Genomic DNA, 18,690 nt, shown 5'->3' on the forward strand with positions numbered 1-18,690 from the left:
AATTTTCTTGTCTAACAACATCAACAAAAAAATCTTGACTCTATTTTTTTCTTTGTACAAAAAAGTTAAAAAACCAAAAGAAAAAAAACAATAATTAATTTTATCAAATATTTTTTCCTGTAAACAAAAAAATAAAATAATTCAGTCACTCAGTACTGTACAGTATCTAAGGATTTCTTTCTGTTTTCTTTTTTAAAAAATATTCTATGTTTTCGTTTTGTTTTTGTAAAAAGTTTACGTTTTTGTATTTTTAAGTTTTTCTTTAATGTGAGATAAATATTGGTTCTGAGAAGAAGAAAAAACAAAACATTTGCGGAGCAAAATTTCATAGCAAAAAACAATTGTGATATCGGTAAAGATTAGGTCTTTCAAAAACAAACTTTACTACTTTAGGCCTCCTTTTCGAAACCAAAAACAAAAACACTGCAAAAAAGAAAGAAATCAAATAAAACAATCTACAAAAAATACTTAAAAAATTATTATTAAAAATGTATTATTATTTAAATTTCTTATTTTGTGTATTATATCTTTTGAATTTTTATTTTCATTCTGGTTTTGGTTTTTTAAAACTTTTTTCAGTTTTCCATTTTTTTAATCTCTAATCAAAATAATTTCGGCACAATATTTCTGTAATAATATCATTTCTACTTCTTGATTTTGATTTTCTTTGTCAAATATACATACATATGAATATAGTTGTTGTTCTTGTTGTTTGTAATTGTTAACTAATATTAAATAGAGATATACGAGAAAATCAAAAGTGGATAACAAACAAATGGAATTTTATAACCAAAACAAAAAAAAAAGATATGTTTTAGTTGAAGACATTTTCACCCCAGCAATGTCAACACCTTTCCATCCCTCCATCCACCTGTCCACAATAAATCCGAATCTAAAAAAGTAGCTGGAACATCCTGCCATCACTCATTATGTTTTGAATGTATATGGCATATTTTTTATTTCTTTTCTTTTTTCAATCATTTCTCATTATTTTTCTCGTCTATTAATTACTACTCATTTGTCGTTGTCCTCCAAAAATATTATTGTTTCGAATCTAATTCTTATTCTTCTTCACCTCTAAATGTGTTTATATGTTTCTAAATAAAAAAATAAACAACCAAACTTGTCTTCTAATTCCTAAATCTTAAGTATTTTATGCGTGTCCTGTCTGTAAAAGTTGTGTCTGTGTGTTTGCTCCCCCATTTTAAGTTTATGATTTTTTTTTTGTCTCAATACTAAGCATGCCAAAGTCCTTTATTTCTATTTCTTAGTTTCTTTACTCCTTATGTTCACAACTTATAGTTTGTGCTAGGAAAAGAGAAACTTCTGTAACTCCTAATTTAACCCTTAAACCACCGAAAATCAAAAGTCATCTATGAAATTAAAGTCTTTATAAAATTAAAGCACATTCGAAATGGAAAATTATATATATATTTATGAATACTTTTTCTCAAAACTTGTATATGGGTTAGTGTGGTTTAAGGGTTAAATATATAGAATTATCAATATACGGAAATGATGAAGTATTTTCAATTCATATGCGGGGTTAAGTACAAACGCTGATTAAAAATAACAAATACATTTAAATTTAGAAATTGAAACATTTACAAAACCATAATGAAACTAGACCTTTATTCTATAAAAATGTAGAATTTCGATCCATAAAAAGTATTTGAATGGGCATAATCTCTGTCTTTATAATTAAAGAAATTGGTAGACCACTGTCTTAAAAGTAGGAGCTTTGATACAAGAACGACCAGGAATATTCCCAAGTGAAACATGATAATAAACTGACCTACAAAAACTACTCGAATTAAGGAAGGAATATTCGATTTATCTATGTAACTCGACTAAGAGCAAATATGCTTCGCTCATTTTTGAGCGGGGTCAAAATACGCTCGCAATCGAGCAGATTATTCTCTTGCAATTTTCCAATACCCGTTTGTTTTATTACTGTGGAAGATTCAATTATTTGATTTTTTTAGTCTGGAATAGTCCACCATTGGCTTAACTTCATATTACTCTCTATTACAGAGAGCAACGAAAGTGTCAGCTTTGCAATATTTGCTGATCACTACCAATATCATGGTCACATGGCTCGAGCATTCACAAGAGAATGTCGAGCATTCACAAGAGAATGTCGAGCATTCACAAGAGAATGAGAATCACACTCACTTCTTACCTTTGCCAAAAATTGTTTGTTCTATACACCTACGAACACAATAAAATAGTAAAATAATTTCTTTTACTCGATTTCTCTCTTAGAATAAACTCTCACTATAATTCGAACATTTTGGCTCACACTCATAGACTCTTAGAATGCCTTGGATAACATTCAAGCAATTTTAACTTCCATATAGGATCCGTCTTTTCGTGGAGGGTACTTTCGGTCTTATCGTCGAAACCTTAACTGAACCACGTTAATCAATCATAAATTAGTATCGAGTTCTTGGTGCATGACCTGAGTTCGCTTACGACCTATTGACCTTTGGCATACATATGAATATAAACAGATGTCCTGCAATGCCACCTTCCAAGACTGTCCACAGATTCGAGTGCTTTTCCAGCTTGAAATCCTGTTTAGTTCTCATTTTCGAATTCGCTAACCTTTATGGAAAGGTGACTGAGCTGGGACAGGATGCTTGCACAAAATTGATAGGATCAGATTCAATCAAATTATCTTTAGCAAAAACTTCAGAGTAGGAAAAAATTCGAATTTCATGGCTCGAAAGAAGACAAGTCAAATTTTTCAAATAACAATGTCAGCATTTTTAAGTGTCAGGTCCCGTTTGATAGTGAAACTTCATAATCCAGACGAAACTCCAATCTACATCCCATGTGAAGCTTCACAAGAAGCCAACGTAAACATTCAGGCTAGATCAATAAGTCAATGGCACATGGTAACCCATTTGACAGAATGTAGTTTCCGGTACAGCATCGTAACCGAAACTTTCACCAGTGAAGGCACACATTTTTTTCTAAATCTTTAAAGTGTTTTGGCTACAGCACCGATTTGCTCATGTTCGACCCGGGAGCGAAAATGCTCGAAGAGTGCGAATTTTATACGACATGTCTCACTCTTTTGCTTTATGTGGGAACTCTTTCCAGTCACTCCAGCTTGAAAAGTAAGAATGGGATTCGAATCACTCAAAAGATAGTAAGAGCTTTCTCTACGAGTGTCATCGAACATGTGGAAAGTCAAAGAAGAGAAAAACGACAGAAATAAAAAATTAAATAACGAAATGAATAATAATCATATAAATACTTTATTGGTTCAGATTGGTGACAACGCTCTCAAAGTATTAAGTTTTTTTTTCGTTTGCAGCTGTGGATAGAATAAATTTCCATAGAAATTCAACAACGGTACGGGAAAAAACTAAAATAATGCTCGAAGAACTTGCTTAATTTTGCACCCACTCTAAAATGAGATCGACATCGATAACTAAGGTATGCTAGATTTTTTTCTTCTCCCTATGAGTGCATCACACTTCAGTTCGAGTAAAAGGTGAAATTAGCTCGTAGTATTTCGGTGGTAAACCGAAGCAATATTGAGGTTAAAGGAGTTCTGCGATTGTATCATTCAACGATGCATTTTAATCTTCTCAAATTTTATCCGATGTGGCTTTCGTCCAGTTAAGGCTCAGTCCTAAACAAAACAAACGACCAAAGACAGACTATACAAGGTGGCGCAAAAGTAAACTTCCGATGTATTTTGGCTGTAATTAAAAAAGTAAAAAACTTTGATTCTTCTTGTGGATTATATTCATTTGTTCTTTTACATCAAGTCCAGAATATGATGTCACGTAATGGACGCCACCAAAGTTTATTGTCTTTTGAGCCCTTTTTATGACATTGTCCTTCACTTTGGCTAAAACTTCCGGCGATAGGTCCTCACATTCTTGACGGATATTGTATTTATGAGCTGAAAGAGTCTAAGGATTGTTGACATAAACCCGCGACTTCAAAAAGTCCCACCAAAAGAAGTCTGGAGCGGTCTGATCTAGCTGACCAGTGCAAATCACCAAACGAGAGATTAGACGCTCGGAAAATACATCCTTCGGCACATCGATGTGAAGCGTTTGCACCGTCATGTTGGAACCACATGTTTTCCAATCACAACTATTATGATTATTTTTGATGGAAAATCATTTGCTTCTTGGTGGTAATTAAGGATGTCTTGAGCGTATGTTAGACGCGATTGGCTGTCAGCAGCTAATAGCTGATGCACCATCTGGTCTTTGTACGAAAACATCTTCAAATCATGTACCAAAATTCGCTGATACCGATTTGCGTGGCACGTCGCCTGGTCGATGTCAACGGCGCTTTCATGACAACCTCGGCTACAGCAGCAATATTCTCTGCAGAATGGATACTCCGGGGTCTGCCACTCTCGGCAGCATCTTTTGTTGTGCCAGTCTCATTGGGCGAGCGGCTAAACGTCACAGTGTTTCACCAGTAGGCGTTGGAAGGCCAGGAAATCTGAGACGAAATTCATGTTGTAGCCAAGTCACCGAATGCTTGTAGGTCAAATAAATAGTCACCAATATTTCGCGTTCTGGAGCAGTGTAGCGTAACACTGTTTATTAACGTGTATTTCGCATGACATTATTTGCAAATCGTAAAATTTATAGCATTTTCTGATAGGAGAATTACTTTTGCGCCACCTTGTATATAAAGATGGGACATTTCATTGTAGGTTTGCTTCCCTAGAGGGTGTTGGTAGTCGAAATACATGTTGGGTCACCATTATGTCGTAATTTAACAGACCTAACGTTTTTATAGGGATTTCGATGATTTTTATATTTACCAGTTTCCCGTTTTTTTGGGAGAATTACAATCTTCGGTAAAACTAAAATAGAATTCAAAGAAGTACATTCAACTTATAGATTATGACGAACTGACGAAACATCTATAACAGTTTCTACAAAGCAAATGGTACAGCTGACAGTTTTCCGACTTCAAAAGATTCCTTCATAATGATTTCTACTCTCAGGCGGTTCAAAGTCGAAATACTTTCAACAAAGCGTTTGGGATTTTTGTCCTCAGGGCCGATTTTCCAACCTTCACTGGCCTTTATCGAAGTGTTAACGCCGAGATTATCGGCAACTGTGGCAAGTTTTCAACTCCACCCTCTGAATAACCAAAGCTATCCGAAGTACAAAGATTTTGAATTTTTTACTTACACAATGACTTGACTTTCTTTCAGCTGGAAAATGAAACCTTAGTTCCATATGTCCTAATAGTCTCATTTGAATGATACACTCTCTTAGTAACCAATTAGGGAGCATTTCCATATATTTATGAATAATAATGGGTGAATTGGGACTTTTTTTCTTCGAAGATCAGAAGCAAATATTATAGGCAACTAAGTAAAATTGTCTCATGTGAACACCGCTAGTGAGGAATTCTTATAAACAGATTACAAAATTTATTTTGGAAGTTCAATATGCATCAGTGTAAACTGGGCTTAATCTGTTTTAAAAAAACATTTATAGTTTTATAGTTTGCTCGATTTTGTTTTTCATTTTTTGCTACGGTGTTTTATTGCGAATTTTTGAAGAAAAAATTACATATTTATACAAAACAACAAAGTAAACAACAATAACAACAACATTCACAAACACATACACAACTATTTATAAATATTTTTACATAACAATTGCTTCTAAGGCACTATACAAAATAATTTAAAACGAAAAAAAAAAAACAAACAATTATTTTTAATTTCAACTACAAGTACATATTATTAAGTGTATAAAATTTATAAATAATTATTATGTAAAATTAAGTAATACAGACAAAATGCAACAACATATTTGAAAGGTAATACTACAAAACACTTGTTATTGAAAGTAATTTATTTGATTTTATTTTTTTTTTTTTTTTGCTTTTTCTTATAAAGCAAAGCAAATACTTTTTTTGCTACTCCTTCGTTTTTTCTCTTTCAATTATTTTCTAATATATATTTAATTTTGTATAAAATTCTGTTAACCTTTTATATGTATGTGGAATTTCAAGTCCAAACTTGCGGTGAATTATATAGAAAACAAACAAAATTCAGATCAAATTCAGATTCGAATGGAGTTCTAATTCAGTCCCACACCTTAAGAAGCTGCTGTATTTTGTCTACATAATGGAATTTCGTGGTTATAGGGTTGCCTCCCCAAAGAAAAATCAAATCAAATTATTACTAACAAAAACAACAAAAAACTTTTTTTCCAAATTGGTTCTCTTCCAAAAAAAAAACAATAACAGAAATGCATCGAAATTTTTTTATATAATTTTTTCTTGTCTATGATTTCCTTATTCTGTCTTTTTCTTTTGATTTTCTTTTTCGTTGTTACATTTTTATTTATTTCTGAAAAAAAAGAAAAAAAAAAAAACAACTACCAATACCAACAAAAAGAATTTAAGTTAACAAAATTTATTTTGTAATGGTCTGCTGTGGTAAATGTGAAGTCTTTATGTTATATTTGTTGCTATAGATGCTCGCCCTGCTTCCCCTACACTGTTAGACAACACGGGCCACCCTGCCCCCGATCACCAAACGCAGGTAAATACTCTAACTTCTTTACATTTTTGTTAAGAAAAAATGCATTTAACTTGTTCTTCATTTTTTAGTTTTGTTTTTGAAATATACGTTATATCTCTTTCTCTCTCTCTCAAACATTATACCTACTCTCTTTTAACAAACTTAAATATATTTGCAAAAAAAAATCTCCCCTCAAATGAAAAAAAAAACAACTCGAAAAAAACTCCACTCACTGTTTTAAGTACAATTTTTACTACTACTATCACACCCTACCTAGAACTGTCTCTTTACAACTGTTACTACTACTACTACATCAACTACTATTTCTACTACTTGTCTACTACAACTGTGTTCAACACAACTCTGTCTCTGATTAGATGATACTCAACAACTCAACATTCATGCATTCCAATTGTGTTGTATTGTAATTTTTGCTTTCATTTTCATTTCAAACCAAAAACTAATTGTCGTTTGTGTTTGATTTGGAGTTTCGTAGAAAGAAATTAAAATCTAAGAAAAAAAAAACAAATAAACGGCAATAATTTCATAACGAAATGCTAATTTTATCCAACACATACTACCCCCCCCAAGTGTAAGCGAATTCCAACAATTAATTGTGATTAAACCAAAATGAACAAATTCAGTTTCAATCAACTTTTATGTATAGCTAGCAACATTTTGAAAGCTTAAAACAACGAATATAAAAACAAAAAAATATAATTTTGTGCTTTAGATATTGTCGAAGAAAAAATATCAGTAAATGAACGAAAGAAGTAGTTCAGCAACAGCAATCTTTGTTAAACACACACTGGCAACACCCACACCCGTTGTAGAAACTAATTAGTTGTTTTTGTTTTTTCTCTCTCTTTGTGTAGAAATGATCGAAGAAAACAATGTTAGCAAACATTTTCAATGAAACGGCATTACATTAGCAAAACATAGTTACATACAAACAAAAAGTACATTCCATGTTTACCCATTGACACTATCACAACCAAAAACTCACCACACTTTATCCATCACCCCAACAGTGGTGAACATTCAAGCTTGGTTCCTGATTCAAAATCGAAAATCCAGTTATTTCTTCTGTTTCATTTTTCACTTTCATTTCACTTCAGCTTTCAGCCTCCTTTGATTTTTATGTTACATGCTTTGTTTCTTTTTCTCTCCCCTATCAAAATATTTTTTTGTTTGCAAACGTTTTCCCTATTCCAAATTTGGACACATATTAAAACCGCAAGTCAACTCAAAACATATACCTACGACAGATTAATTCACTTCAACTTCTAACAACCACCAACCCACCCACTAAAAAAACCAACGAACCACCCATATCAATGAAAGCAGAGCGAAATTCCAATAATATCATTACAAAAGTTTTAGACATAGAGTATTAGGGTATTCTAATCGCAACGTATGTTATAATTTCGTGTCTCTTTTGTACCTCCCAATTAGAAAGAAAATTCTCGAAACTATACCAACCTGTTTTGTACATCGAGGTCTTTTCACTCATTTCGATCTACGATTGACTTTCAGTGACAAAAAATGTCTTGCATCAGCATTTTTCAACGTATGTGGGAACAAGGTACAACCAAACGATAGTTTAACTTCGTAAAAATGCAACACTGTAGAAGAGCCTTTTTTTCAAATGTGACTTAAAAATTTCTGAAATATGTTTTTATCTTATCGTAGATAAAAACATATTTCAGACCATATTACGACCATAAAAAACATAATATTTTAAGAAAACATTTTATGCAGAAAATAATTTTTTCAAAGTTTTGCAAATAAAATTGCCACTTCTATTATATCAGAATTTGAAATAATTCTAAATTGTATTATTTATTGTTCAAAACAATACAAAGACATAAAGTGGCAAAAATTGCATTGAAAAAGATGAAAAAATATTTGTATTTAAAAAGTTACTTTATTCTACCTCCTGCTATTATACCAGACTATTCAAATTTTCCTTAAACATAAAATCCTGCTGCCAAATATATTCATATTGTCATCTACAGAAATACATGAATGGAGGAACTATATTAAAAGATATAGGCCCGTTGTTACATCTTTCCTTTATAGTCCACTTTTGTTATCCCTTACTTTAAGAAAAGTGAAAGAAAAAGTTCACATTATCGGATTGTCATTGTTACATCTTTCATTTAAAATGTGTGCATTTTTTACAAGGATATGGCAAGCTTTCTGTAAAAGTAACTGGTAGTCACTGCATTTTTTTCATAATGGCATATTCATTTCAGTTTAAAAATAATAAACAAATAATAATATTAATAAGAAATATATTTATAATTCATTTCTTCAATATAAAATAGACGATTTGAGTTATCCATTTTTTTTATTTAAATACATTTTGCAAAATATGGCATGAACAATGAATTCAGTAAACTTTACGTTAGAAGATAAAAGGAAGATGACCTGTCCTTTTGCTTATCGGATAGTTCATACTTAAATAAAACTTGTAATAACGAAAAAACGATTTATGTGTCCAACAACATCAGTTTTTATCTATCGGAAAGATGTAAAAAACCGGCCATAGAAGTATAAAGTTAGGACAAGACAGATCAAACATATGGCAACCCTGTGAAAATACCTCTGTTATGATATAACAATATACATAGTTACCAATGTTAACCGATATTAAACTTTTATTTGTTATTCGTTTCTCTAATTGTGGTGTTTTAACATGCCTCTGTCAGTAGGTCAAAATACATTTTGTATAGGCTTTACCACTTTAGGTCTTTGGTACATGGAACTAGTTCCTTTTAAGAAACAGAACGTTTAAAAGTGAACGAGATTACCAACACCAGTATGAATTAGTGTTGTATAGTTTCGGAATGAACTAGAATCTACAAGAAAAGTGAAAGGAGCTATTGAAATTTATTTCTTTTTACGTCGCTTCATTTTATAGTTCTAACGCTACGTTTACATTGGAGTTTTTACGAATGAATCTACAAGAATGCATGAACGAAGGAACTACATGCAACTAGTTGCATTTAAGAAACGAGAAAGAGTGGACAAGATTTCTCAACTCTAGTATGAATTAGAGTGTGTCGTGCCTAAATGGACTAGCCATGCGAACAATAACATTTTTTTTAAATGGAGGCTAGCGTGTTTCCTTCTCTGATTGACAAACGTCAGCTGAGTAGCATATATATCCTCCTGAGGGTTTCTAAATTAATCCTATGTGTTTGGATTTATTAAATCCAGTAGTTTAGTCTTTAATAATGTAAATGCGCTATTAGAAAGGAAGAAAGACAACAGGTCTACCACCTTATTGTACCTCTTTATCATATCGAACAAAAATGCAATTGTATCCACGTGTAGATGGAACTAAAATGTTGAAATTAATAAGTCCAGGGACTTTAAATTGTCAATTTAGTTGCATATGCCTCAAATAAATAAGACAAAAAGTTCTAACGCAAAAACGATATAAAACATTCCATTCCGCTAAGCCAGTAACATTGAATATCTATATCTATATCATCTGGTTGTCAAAACCAAAAATATATTACCAAACAAAACTAAATATAAATGAGTTGAAATATAGATGGTGCTCGCTGAACTTAGTCTACGATTTTGGTTAGTTTTTCGGAAGACTTGGCTATTGTCTTCCTTTTCAGAATTGACCAAGGCCGTTTCAGAAACTGTCATGAAAATACTACTTTTGCCATTTTTTTACACTTTTTTCTACAAATCTACTCCTGTATCGAAAATATAGTAAAATTTGTAGGCGAATTTAAGAGAAAAAAAGTAAAGCGTAGTAGTACTATTGGAAGTTTTTTTTCTGGCTGAGATTGTGATTTGAAAGAATGCCATCTATTTTGGAGATTTTTGCTAGTTTTCTGTTCTCGTACGTTCTGGGTAACGTAGTTTTCTCAGAGTTCATTTCACATTTCCCTCCTTTAGCACCTTTACTATTAATAAAGTACAGGAACACAACAATTACTATCGGCATTCTTTCTCGCAAACGAAGTAGCGGTCATATATCAAAAACATGCTTAAAAATGACGTACAGACGGCGCTCGAAATAATTAGTCCTCAAAGACCGATTCTCCTTTGGATGTTGTTTTATTCTTTTGCAATAATTACTGATTTCCCAGCAGTCATAAAATTCATATGGATACAATAGAGCTAAGCTTTCTCCCTGATTGTGGGTATGTTAATGTAGGGCAGAGCGATCTCTATTTCTATGAAATTATTTTCCACTATTGAAAGATAAACTCCAACCAAAAAGGTATTTACTAATAACATACGTTGCGAAAAGAACACTTCATGAATATATACAAAATAATATTATCTTAATTTTCAACATAATTCATTAAAAAATTGTCTGTAAATATACTATCGTCACATTTAAAGCCATATTAAAAATGACAACTTCAAATAGAAAAAAACTCTTAGAAGCAAAGCATATTACAAACAAATTTAAATGCTTATAATATTTTGTAATATAATACAAGACCTATATATCTACCTACATACATAAGTATAAAATCTTCATATATATAAACAAATATTTATTAGTCGTGTGTCTATAAAAAAAAAACAAACCAAAAACATTTTAACCAAAAATAACTCTTTTTCATTTCCTAATCATATTGGATGTAAATGTAAATGGTGTGTAAAAAAATTTCTATGTGATTCACTGTATGTGTACAAAATGTCCTCCGTTTCCTTACGTTTTTTCTGTTCTCTTATAGTTTTTATTCGTAAATATTATAAATAATGATATCTATATAGAGTGTGTAATCAATCAATCATTCCTTTTTGGCTTCTTTGGTTCTTCTGTCATCAGTATCTTGTATAACAATCGATCATTTTTGTGTTTCATTCGTTTTTAATTTTTGGCTTTTTCCATATATGATTTGTCGTTTCATTTCAAAATGTTTGTTATAAATTGCAAAGAAAAAAACTGTACGTTAATTATTAAATAATTTAAAATTTAGTTGAAATTATTTTGATTTTAGTTTGATATAACAAAAAAGAAAAAAAAATTAATCCAACACAACTCAAAACATACAAAATCAATACAGAAAATCGAAAACAAACAGAGCAGAATAACTGTTATTGCGTTATGGTTAAATGCTTAAGAAAATATACATACATATATACCTAAACTAACAACCTAAGCCTACTTTACGCCGACAACTAAATTTCGTATTTTACGAAGCATTTACTTGATTTGTAATCAAAAGAAATGGAGAAATATAAGAACATATTCGGTGTAAATAAGGCTTTACATATATTAATTCATAAGCATAGTTTGTTTTTGTTTTAGTGTTCCAAAAGATTTTTATAAAAAAAACGTTGCTAGTTCTACATATACATAACTCATTAAAAACAAAACATTTACTTAAATAATCCATGAAATATATTGCAAAGTAAACAAAGGAATTCTACTCAAGTTTATTATAAACGATTTGTTTGTGGTTGAAATTTTAGGTTACGATTCAGATTTCTATTGCATATTTCAAGGCGTTTCGCATACCTGCGTCTTATCAGGTTATAATAACCAAGGCGACACAGTAAAAGCACGTTTACATACAAACATTTATCCAGCTTAACTGTGATAATTGACCAATCGCTATTAATTTGACTATTGTGATTAACCCGGGTAAACATTTCCTATGTAAACGTGTTATAGGACTGCATGTTGTATTCTCTTGCTGTCAAAACACATTTTTGTATTGAGAACATATAATAAAATCTTTGTTTTTGACGATGTATAACATTTAAATAAGAATTGTTAAATATTTGTTAGATTTTTGACAGACAGATGTGAGGAATTTATCTTAAAAAAACTTTTCACAACAAGAGAAAATTCAGTAAATTTAAACATTTTTTGTTATTTTATTTGAAAATGATAGATTAGCTCCAAAAGGGTTACCACAACTGATTTGGCAAATGAGACCAACTCTTTAATTCTGCCATGCTCCCAACAAGTTGTTATTTGTTAATACATTCGGTTATTCCACATGATGCAATGGGTTACGCCGAGGAAATAAAATGGATTGAATAAATGTTTTCTGTTTGCTCAAAATAGTGCATTTATTTTTTACCGGTTTTGGTAAACCAACCAATTTTTGTTTACAAATAAGTCTCACACCTATTAGGTGTATATTCTTCTTTGGTTAAGTACAATTGCATGGTACAATAAAAAGGTAAAGTAAAAACTTAAAAAACGAAAAAGTTTTCAAATTAATGAGTAGAAGAAACGTACATGGCAAGGCGCGCATTAAGATTATTCACCAGTTTTGCCATGGAAACTAAATATTTGACAGATCATGTTTATTAAAGAAAATCCTGGCTTGCATCCATCCTTCGACATTTTAACCTATTTCAAGAAATAATAAAATAAATCAAAGAAACAAGAATAACTTATTTATCTAATTTTAACATTTCAGAGAGAAAAGGTATAGCTTCAGGGATATATTTCACTTGTTTTGCGAAGCTGAAAATCTGATTTTCATTATTTCGGAAAACTTTTCATGGGGTCTTATCTTTTTCACGAGTACGAATTTCCGTAGATAGAAAGAAGGCACAGGGGTTCCTCCAAAAGGTTTTCTCAAAATTGACAGAAAAACTAAATTTGTATGAAAATTATGGGGTTTCTATTCATGTTAGTGGATTCTCAATATTACGTAGTTCAATAAATGCGTTCATAACAAGTACATGAATTTCGTAGGAACGCAGTTATTTTATTATTATTATATTATTATTATGATTATTTTATTATTATTCATTATCATATTATTATTATATATTAGTATTATTATTATTATATTATATTATTATTATTATATATTATTATTATTATCTATTATTATTATTATTATATTATTATTATTATTATATTATTATTATTATTATTATTATATTATATTATTACTATTATATTATTATTATTATTATTATTATTTATTATTATTATTATTATTATTATTATTAATTATATATTATTATATTATTATATTATTATCATGTATTAATTATTATTATTATATTATTATATTATTATATTATTATATTATTATATTATTATTATTATTATTATTATTCATTATATTATTATTATATTATTATTATTATATTATTATTATATTATTATTATATTATTATTATGATATTTTATTATTATTATTATTATTATTATTATTATACTATTATTATTATTATTATTATATTATATTATTATTATTATTATTATTATTATTATTAGTATATTATATTATTATTATTATTATTATTATTCTATATTATTATTTATTATTATTCTTATGATTATTATTATTATTTAAGGTTATTTGACCAATATTCCAGATACGTTATAATAAGCAAAAGGGAACACCGCTAAGTAAATAAACAAAAGCTTCCAAATATTTGTAGTTTGAAAATCGAGACATGGCAGAAGAATACAGGTAGATGCATCAACGCTTGGGAGCATTGATATGTCAAAAAAATTAAAGTAGATTTTTATATGTTTTCTTATACTAAGTCATTCGGAGGCTATTATAATTCGCGTTTTTCAACAATTTTTACAAATTTAAATAATTTATCATTCAACATTTTCAATTCCAAAATTGGTTTGACAGTTCATTGTCCCAGCAGCTGTGTCGACGCGTCTACCTATATTCTTCTACCATGAATCGAGGCATGAAATCTATTATCGTGTCGTTTGTAAAAGCAGGTAATTGCATTATTATACCCTCCACCATACTATGGAGGGTATATTAACTTGGTCATTCCAAACAAAGTTTGACCCAACAAAGTATATATATATTCTTGATCAGCGTAAAATTCTAAGTCGATTTAGCGATGTCCGTCTGTCTGTCCTTCTGTCTGTTGTAATCACGCTATTTTTCGAACGAATTGAGATAGAAGGCTCAAGGCTGTACACAAGTTTGTTTTTCCAGTAAGCAGGTTAAGTTCGTAAATGGGCCATGCAGGTCCACGCCTTCGTATAGCCCCCATATAACGGTACCTCCCGATATTCGGTATTTTGATGATTTTAGCGACATTATTCACCGGAATTGCTTCAAATTTGGTATTTGAAGTTCGTAATGGATACTACAGCCTATGACAGAAAATTGTCTGTGCAGGCTCACATCTTCGTATAGCCTCCATATAACGGTACCTCCCAATATTCGGTATTTTGATGATTTTAGCGTCATTATTCACCGGAATTGTTTCAAATTTGGTATTTGAAGTTTGTAATAGATACTACAGCCTATGACAGAAAATTGTCTATGCAGGTCCAGGTCTTCGTATAGGCTCCATATATCAGTACCTCCCTATATTCGGTATTTTGAAGAGTTTAGGTTTAGGTACCCACCGAAATTGTTTGAGATGTCGTATTTGAAGTTCGTAATGGATGCTACAGCCCGTGACAGAGGGTTGTCTATCCAGGTCCAGGTCTTTGTATAGCTCCGATATAACGGTACCTCTCTATATATGGTATTTTGATGATTTTAGGTATATTATTCACCGTTTATTCAACGTTTCGAATTTGAATATGGTAATGGCTTATGACAAACAATGGTAATGTAGGTCCACGTCGTATTGACCCCAACTTATCGGCTATAGTCGGCATTTTAAAAATTTTAACAAAACTTTTAACGGATTTTATTTTTTTGAAAATTTCCAAATTCGTTCCGAATGGTGGAGGGTATTCAAAGTTCGGCCCGGCCGAACTTACTGCATTTTATCTTGTTTTAGTTGTACTGTACACAAGTCGTTCTTTCACTAAGGCCAGTAGGCATATCTCGTTACACGCCTTACACACATAATAAGTCCATTGGATTACAACTGTCAACTTGGTATATGTAAACAGGCCTTTGGAGTCGTTTGTAAAATGATTTAATATTTTGCATTTTTGAGGAATAATTTAGGCACTCCTGAATAATTTAAAGTCAAAATAAACTTTTCGTACTATAAAAAAAAATATTGTGTTCATAGCATGAAGAAAGTATAATTTTATACAATAGTAATATATTATTACATAGTATAAATAAACATTGCAATAAACATCGCAAAATTTCTAAAGATAAATGTTAAAATATCAATCTACAATCTACATTATATAGTGCTATATCAACATTATTTGTTGAGATAATTACCTAAAACAATTTACAATTGACTCATATCAGATGATATGTTAAGCAAATAAAATCTAACTATCGTACCTAAATTTCAGCACACATCAAATTGAATTAAAAACTTGAGTAGATTCCGAAGTCAAGTGTCAAAAACTCTTATCATCAGTTCGGTAGTCCTGAGTAGTAAGTAACTTTTAAAATTGGCCAATATACCTACGCTACATGCATATATTTCGTTTATTCATATCATGCCAAAAAAAAAAAAAAAACGTTCCACACTATTGTTGCTATTCGAGACAAATGTACGATGTGGAAAGCGGAGACAAATGAAATTGAGTGGAATCAGCGTATTTTGTTTCGCCAGACGAAACACTTCTAATTTCAATGAATGAAGTTCTGATGCCCCGCAACATTGTTAATCAATCCTTCGTATATTCCACAAAAAAAATATTTATTTATAAATTTCTCTCTTTCTATATATTTATACATATATATAAATATATCTTTTGTCAGTTACTAAATGTATAACGAGTTTTTTTAGCCAAGATTTCCTATTTTTTCGGTTTGTTTTTGGATTTATTCGAGTAATGGATTTTTTCCAATATTCCTTGTTTTTATTTTTAATCTTTGTTTTTTGGTTTGTTCGTTTGTTTTCTTCTCAACACTTTCTCTATTCCTACTGTTATTGTTGCGAGATGCAAATAGTTCATTGACAATATTTGCCATCCTTGCCAATTGCTAATGTCCGTCTCATGTCTTACAGGGGATGATCGGTCGCGCTGGTAATGTTGTTGGCGGAATGCAACAACAACAGCAACCATATGGTCAGCAACAACAGCAGTCACAACAACAACTACAGCAACAGCAGCAAATGGGTGGCATGGGGCAAATGGGTCAGCAGGGCATGATGGGTCAACAGCAAGGCATGATGGGCCAACAGCCGGGCATGGGACAACAGCCTGGCATGGGTCAACAGGGCATGATGGGCCAACAACCGGGCATGGGACAACAACAGCAGGGCCAACAAATGGGCCAGATGGGGCAAATGGGCATGCAGCAGGGTCAACAGCCTGGCATGCCCGGCCAGCAGCAGATGGGACAAATGGGTCAGATGGGCATGATGGGCCAACAACAACAGCCGCAGCAACAACAACCTCCCCCCGTATCACAACCCTCAGGCGGTTTATTATCCGGAGCAACTAGCTTACTCTCGGGTGCTACTTCGGCTGCCACCGGTGGTCTATTTGGTTCGAAACAACCACCGAAACAAGATCCAATGCAACCACCAGGTGGTGCGCAGCCAACGCAGCAAGCTTCAACCGGCCTGGGGGGATTGTTCGGCGGCGGCGCCCAACAACAACAGCAGCAGCAGCAACAACAACAGCCACAGCAGCAGCAACAACAACCACAAGTGCCACCTCAAGGTCAACAGCCACCACCGCAAGGTCAAGGACCCGGTGCCGGTCTGCTGGGCGGTCTCAAAGGTATCGCAGCAGCGGCGCCGGGCGGTGATGTGCTGTCGAAAGGTAAAGATCTCTTTGGCAAGTTCGGCTTCGGTTTTGGTAAATAACCCCGGTCATATTATAGGTCGTTTTTATATATATTATTAAATTAATACTTAATAATTAATAATAATAATTATAACAATAATATTAAATTACTATAAATTATAGAAAGAAAAACAAATTAAAAAAAAGAACAAATACCAAAAAAAGACAAGAACAAGAAAAAATCTTACAAAAAAATTATGCATTCACAATAAAACAAATTTTTAAAAAGTAAAACCAAATAAGAAAACGAATTAAAATCCCAAAAAAAGAAGAAACATGGATGCAGTTTTTTACAGCACACGTACGCGGAACATGATGTTAAGTGCTTCGAAGGCAATGCCCTCGTTTCGAAAATGTTTCGATGCAAATTTTTACTAAACTTTCAAAATTTGATTTTTAAAAATGTCACTAAATATAGGATTAGTTATTGATCAAAATTCATGATTCATCTCTCTTTCTCACTCTTCCTCACATTCTTTTTGGGAAAATTGTAGAAAATGCGTTCTCAGTTAGAAAGAAAGAAATAAATAGGGAATTTTCTCACTTACTGAGATAGATTTTATTTTTTCTATACGATGTTTAAGCCTTCAATCAAATTAAAAAAAAAATAGATAAAAAATCTTCTTCGCCATCGAATTTGATTTTAAATAATAAGATATTCTTCGATTCTATTATCTAAAAAACCGGGATGCCCACATTTTTATTTAAAAAATTTGTCTGTTCAAAATGAGACCTGGAATATTTTCTACCCACAATTGACCCGAAATTTAATATTTAAGTCGCGTTCTCTTAAAGCAATATGTCCCAATTTTCAGTATCGAAAATTCCCAGGAGAATTAGCTGTGGAACAAATACAAATATTACTCTTAATATGATTGGGCGCCACTTATTCAAAATTTGTTAAAAAATAATAAATTTGGAAATTTCGCGGGATGTATATTTCATTGTTCCTAATATCAAGAGATTGACATTCTTAGAGCCTATTGTGAAGCCATGTTCAGAGAGACCCATTGTAAAGTTGTAAACGTCGAAAGCTTTAAATATCTGTAAACAAGTAAATATTCACAAATTTCTAAAATATTGCAATAACCCACATAATACATCTCAAGTTAGTTGAACGTTTAGGTTGTATTATTGAAATCTCGCTGATCATTATGATGAAATTTCCTTGTGAAAATCTTCAAAATTGGGCAAAGTTTTTGTTCTATAAAAATATGAAATTAATAATATATTTTTTACCCATAATGCTTGGGCGCCACTTATTGATAATTTGTATAAAATTTGTGACGATTCGATTGTTTCTTGTGTTATCTTTATTCGAGGTCTACTATACGTATTTCTGGTTTAAAGATTAAAATGAAACTAATTAGGAAAGCACTTTTCCGCCCCGATTAAGGCACATCCAAAACATGGTAATGCTGCTGTTAATGCCAGCGTCTTGTAATAAAAATCGGTCTTCATGCATTTATGTCTTGATTTACGGTAATAGAAAGAA

General features: G+C 31.4%; 1 protein-coding gene across 1 annotated transcript in view; it reads left to right on the top strand.

Moving 5' to 3' along the window:
• The window catches only part of LOC101895731 (uncharacterized), a 134,832-nt gene extending 117,210 nt beyond the window's left edge, over positions 1 to 17,622 (top strand). Inside the window, 2 exon segments of the mRNA XM_059126464.1 lie at positions 6,486 to 6,553; positions 16,409 to 17,622. Of these exon segments, the coding sequence (XP_058982447.1) occupies positions 6,486 to 6,553; positions 16,409 to 17,215 (875 nt within the window). The 3' untranslated portion in view covers positions 17,216 to 17,622.
• The last annotated feature ends 1,068 nt before the right edge of the window (positions 17,623 to 18,690 follow it).

This window comes from Musca domestica, unplaced genomic scaffold (assembly GCF_030504385.1).
Source record: "Musca domestica strain aabys unplaced genomic scaffold, Musca_domestica.polishedcontigs.V.1.1 39, whole genome shotgun sequence".
Classification (NCBI taxonomy): Eukaryota; Metazoa; Arthropoda; class Insecta; order Diptera; family Muscidae; genus Musca; species Musca domestica.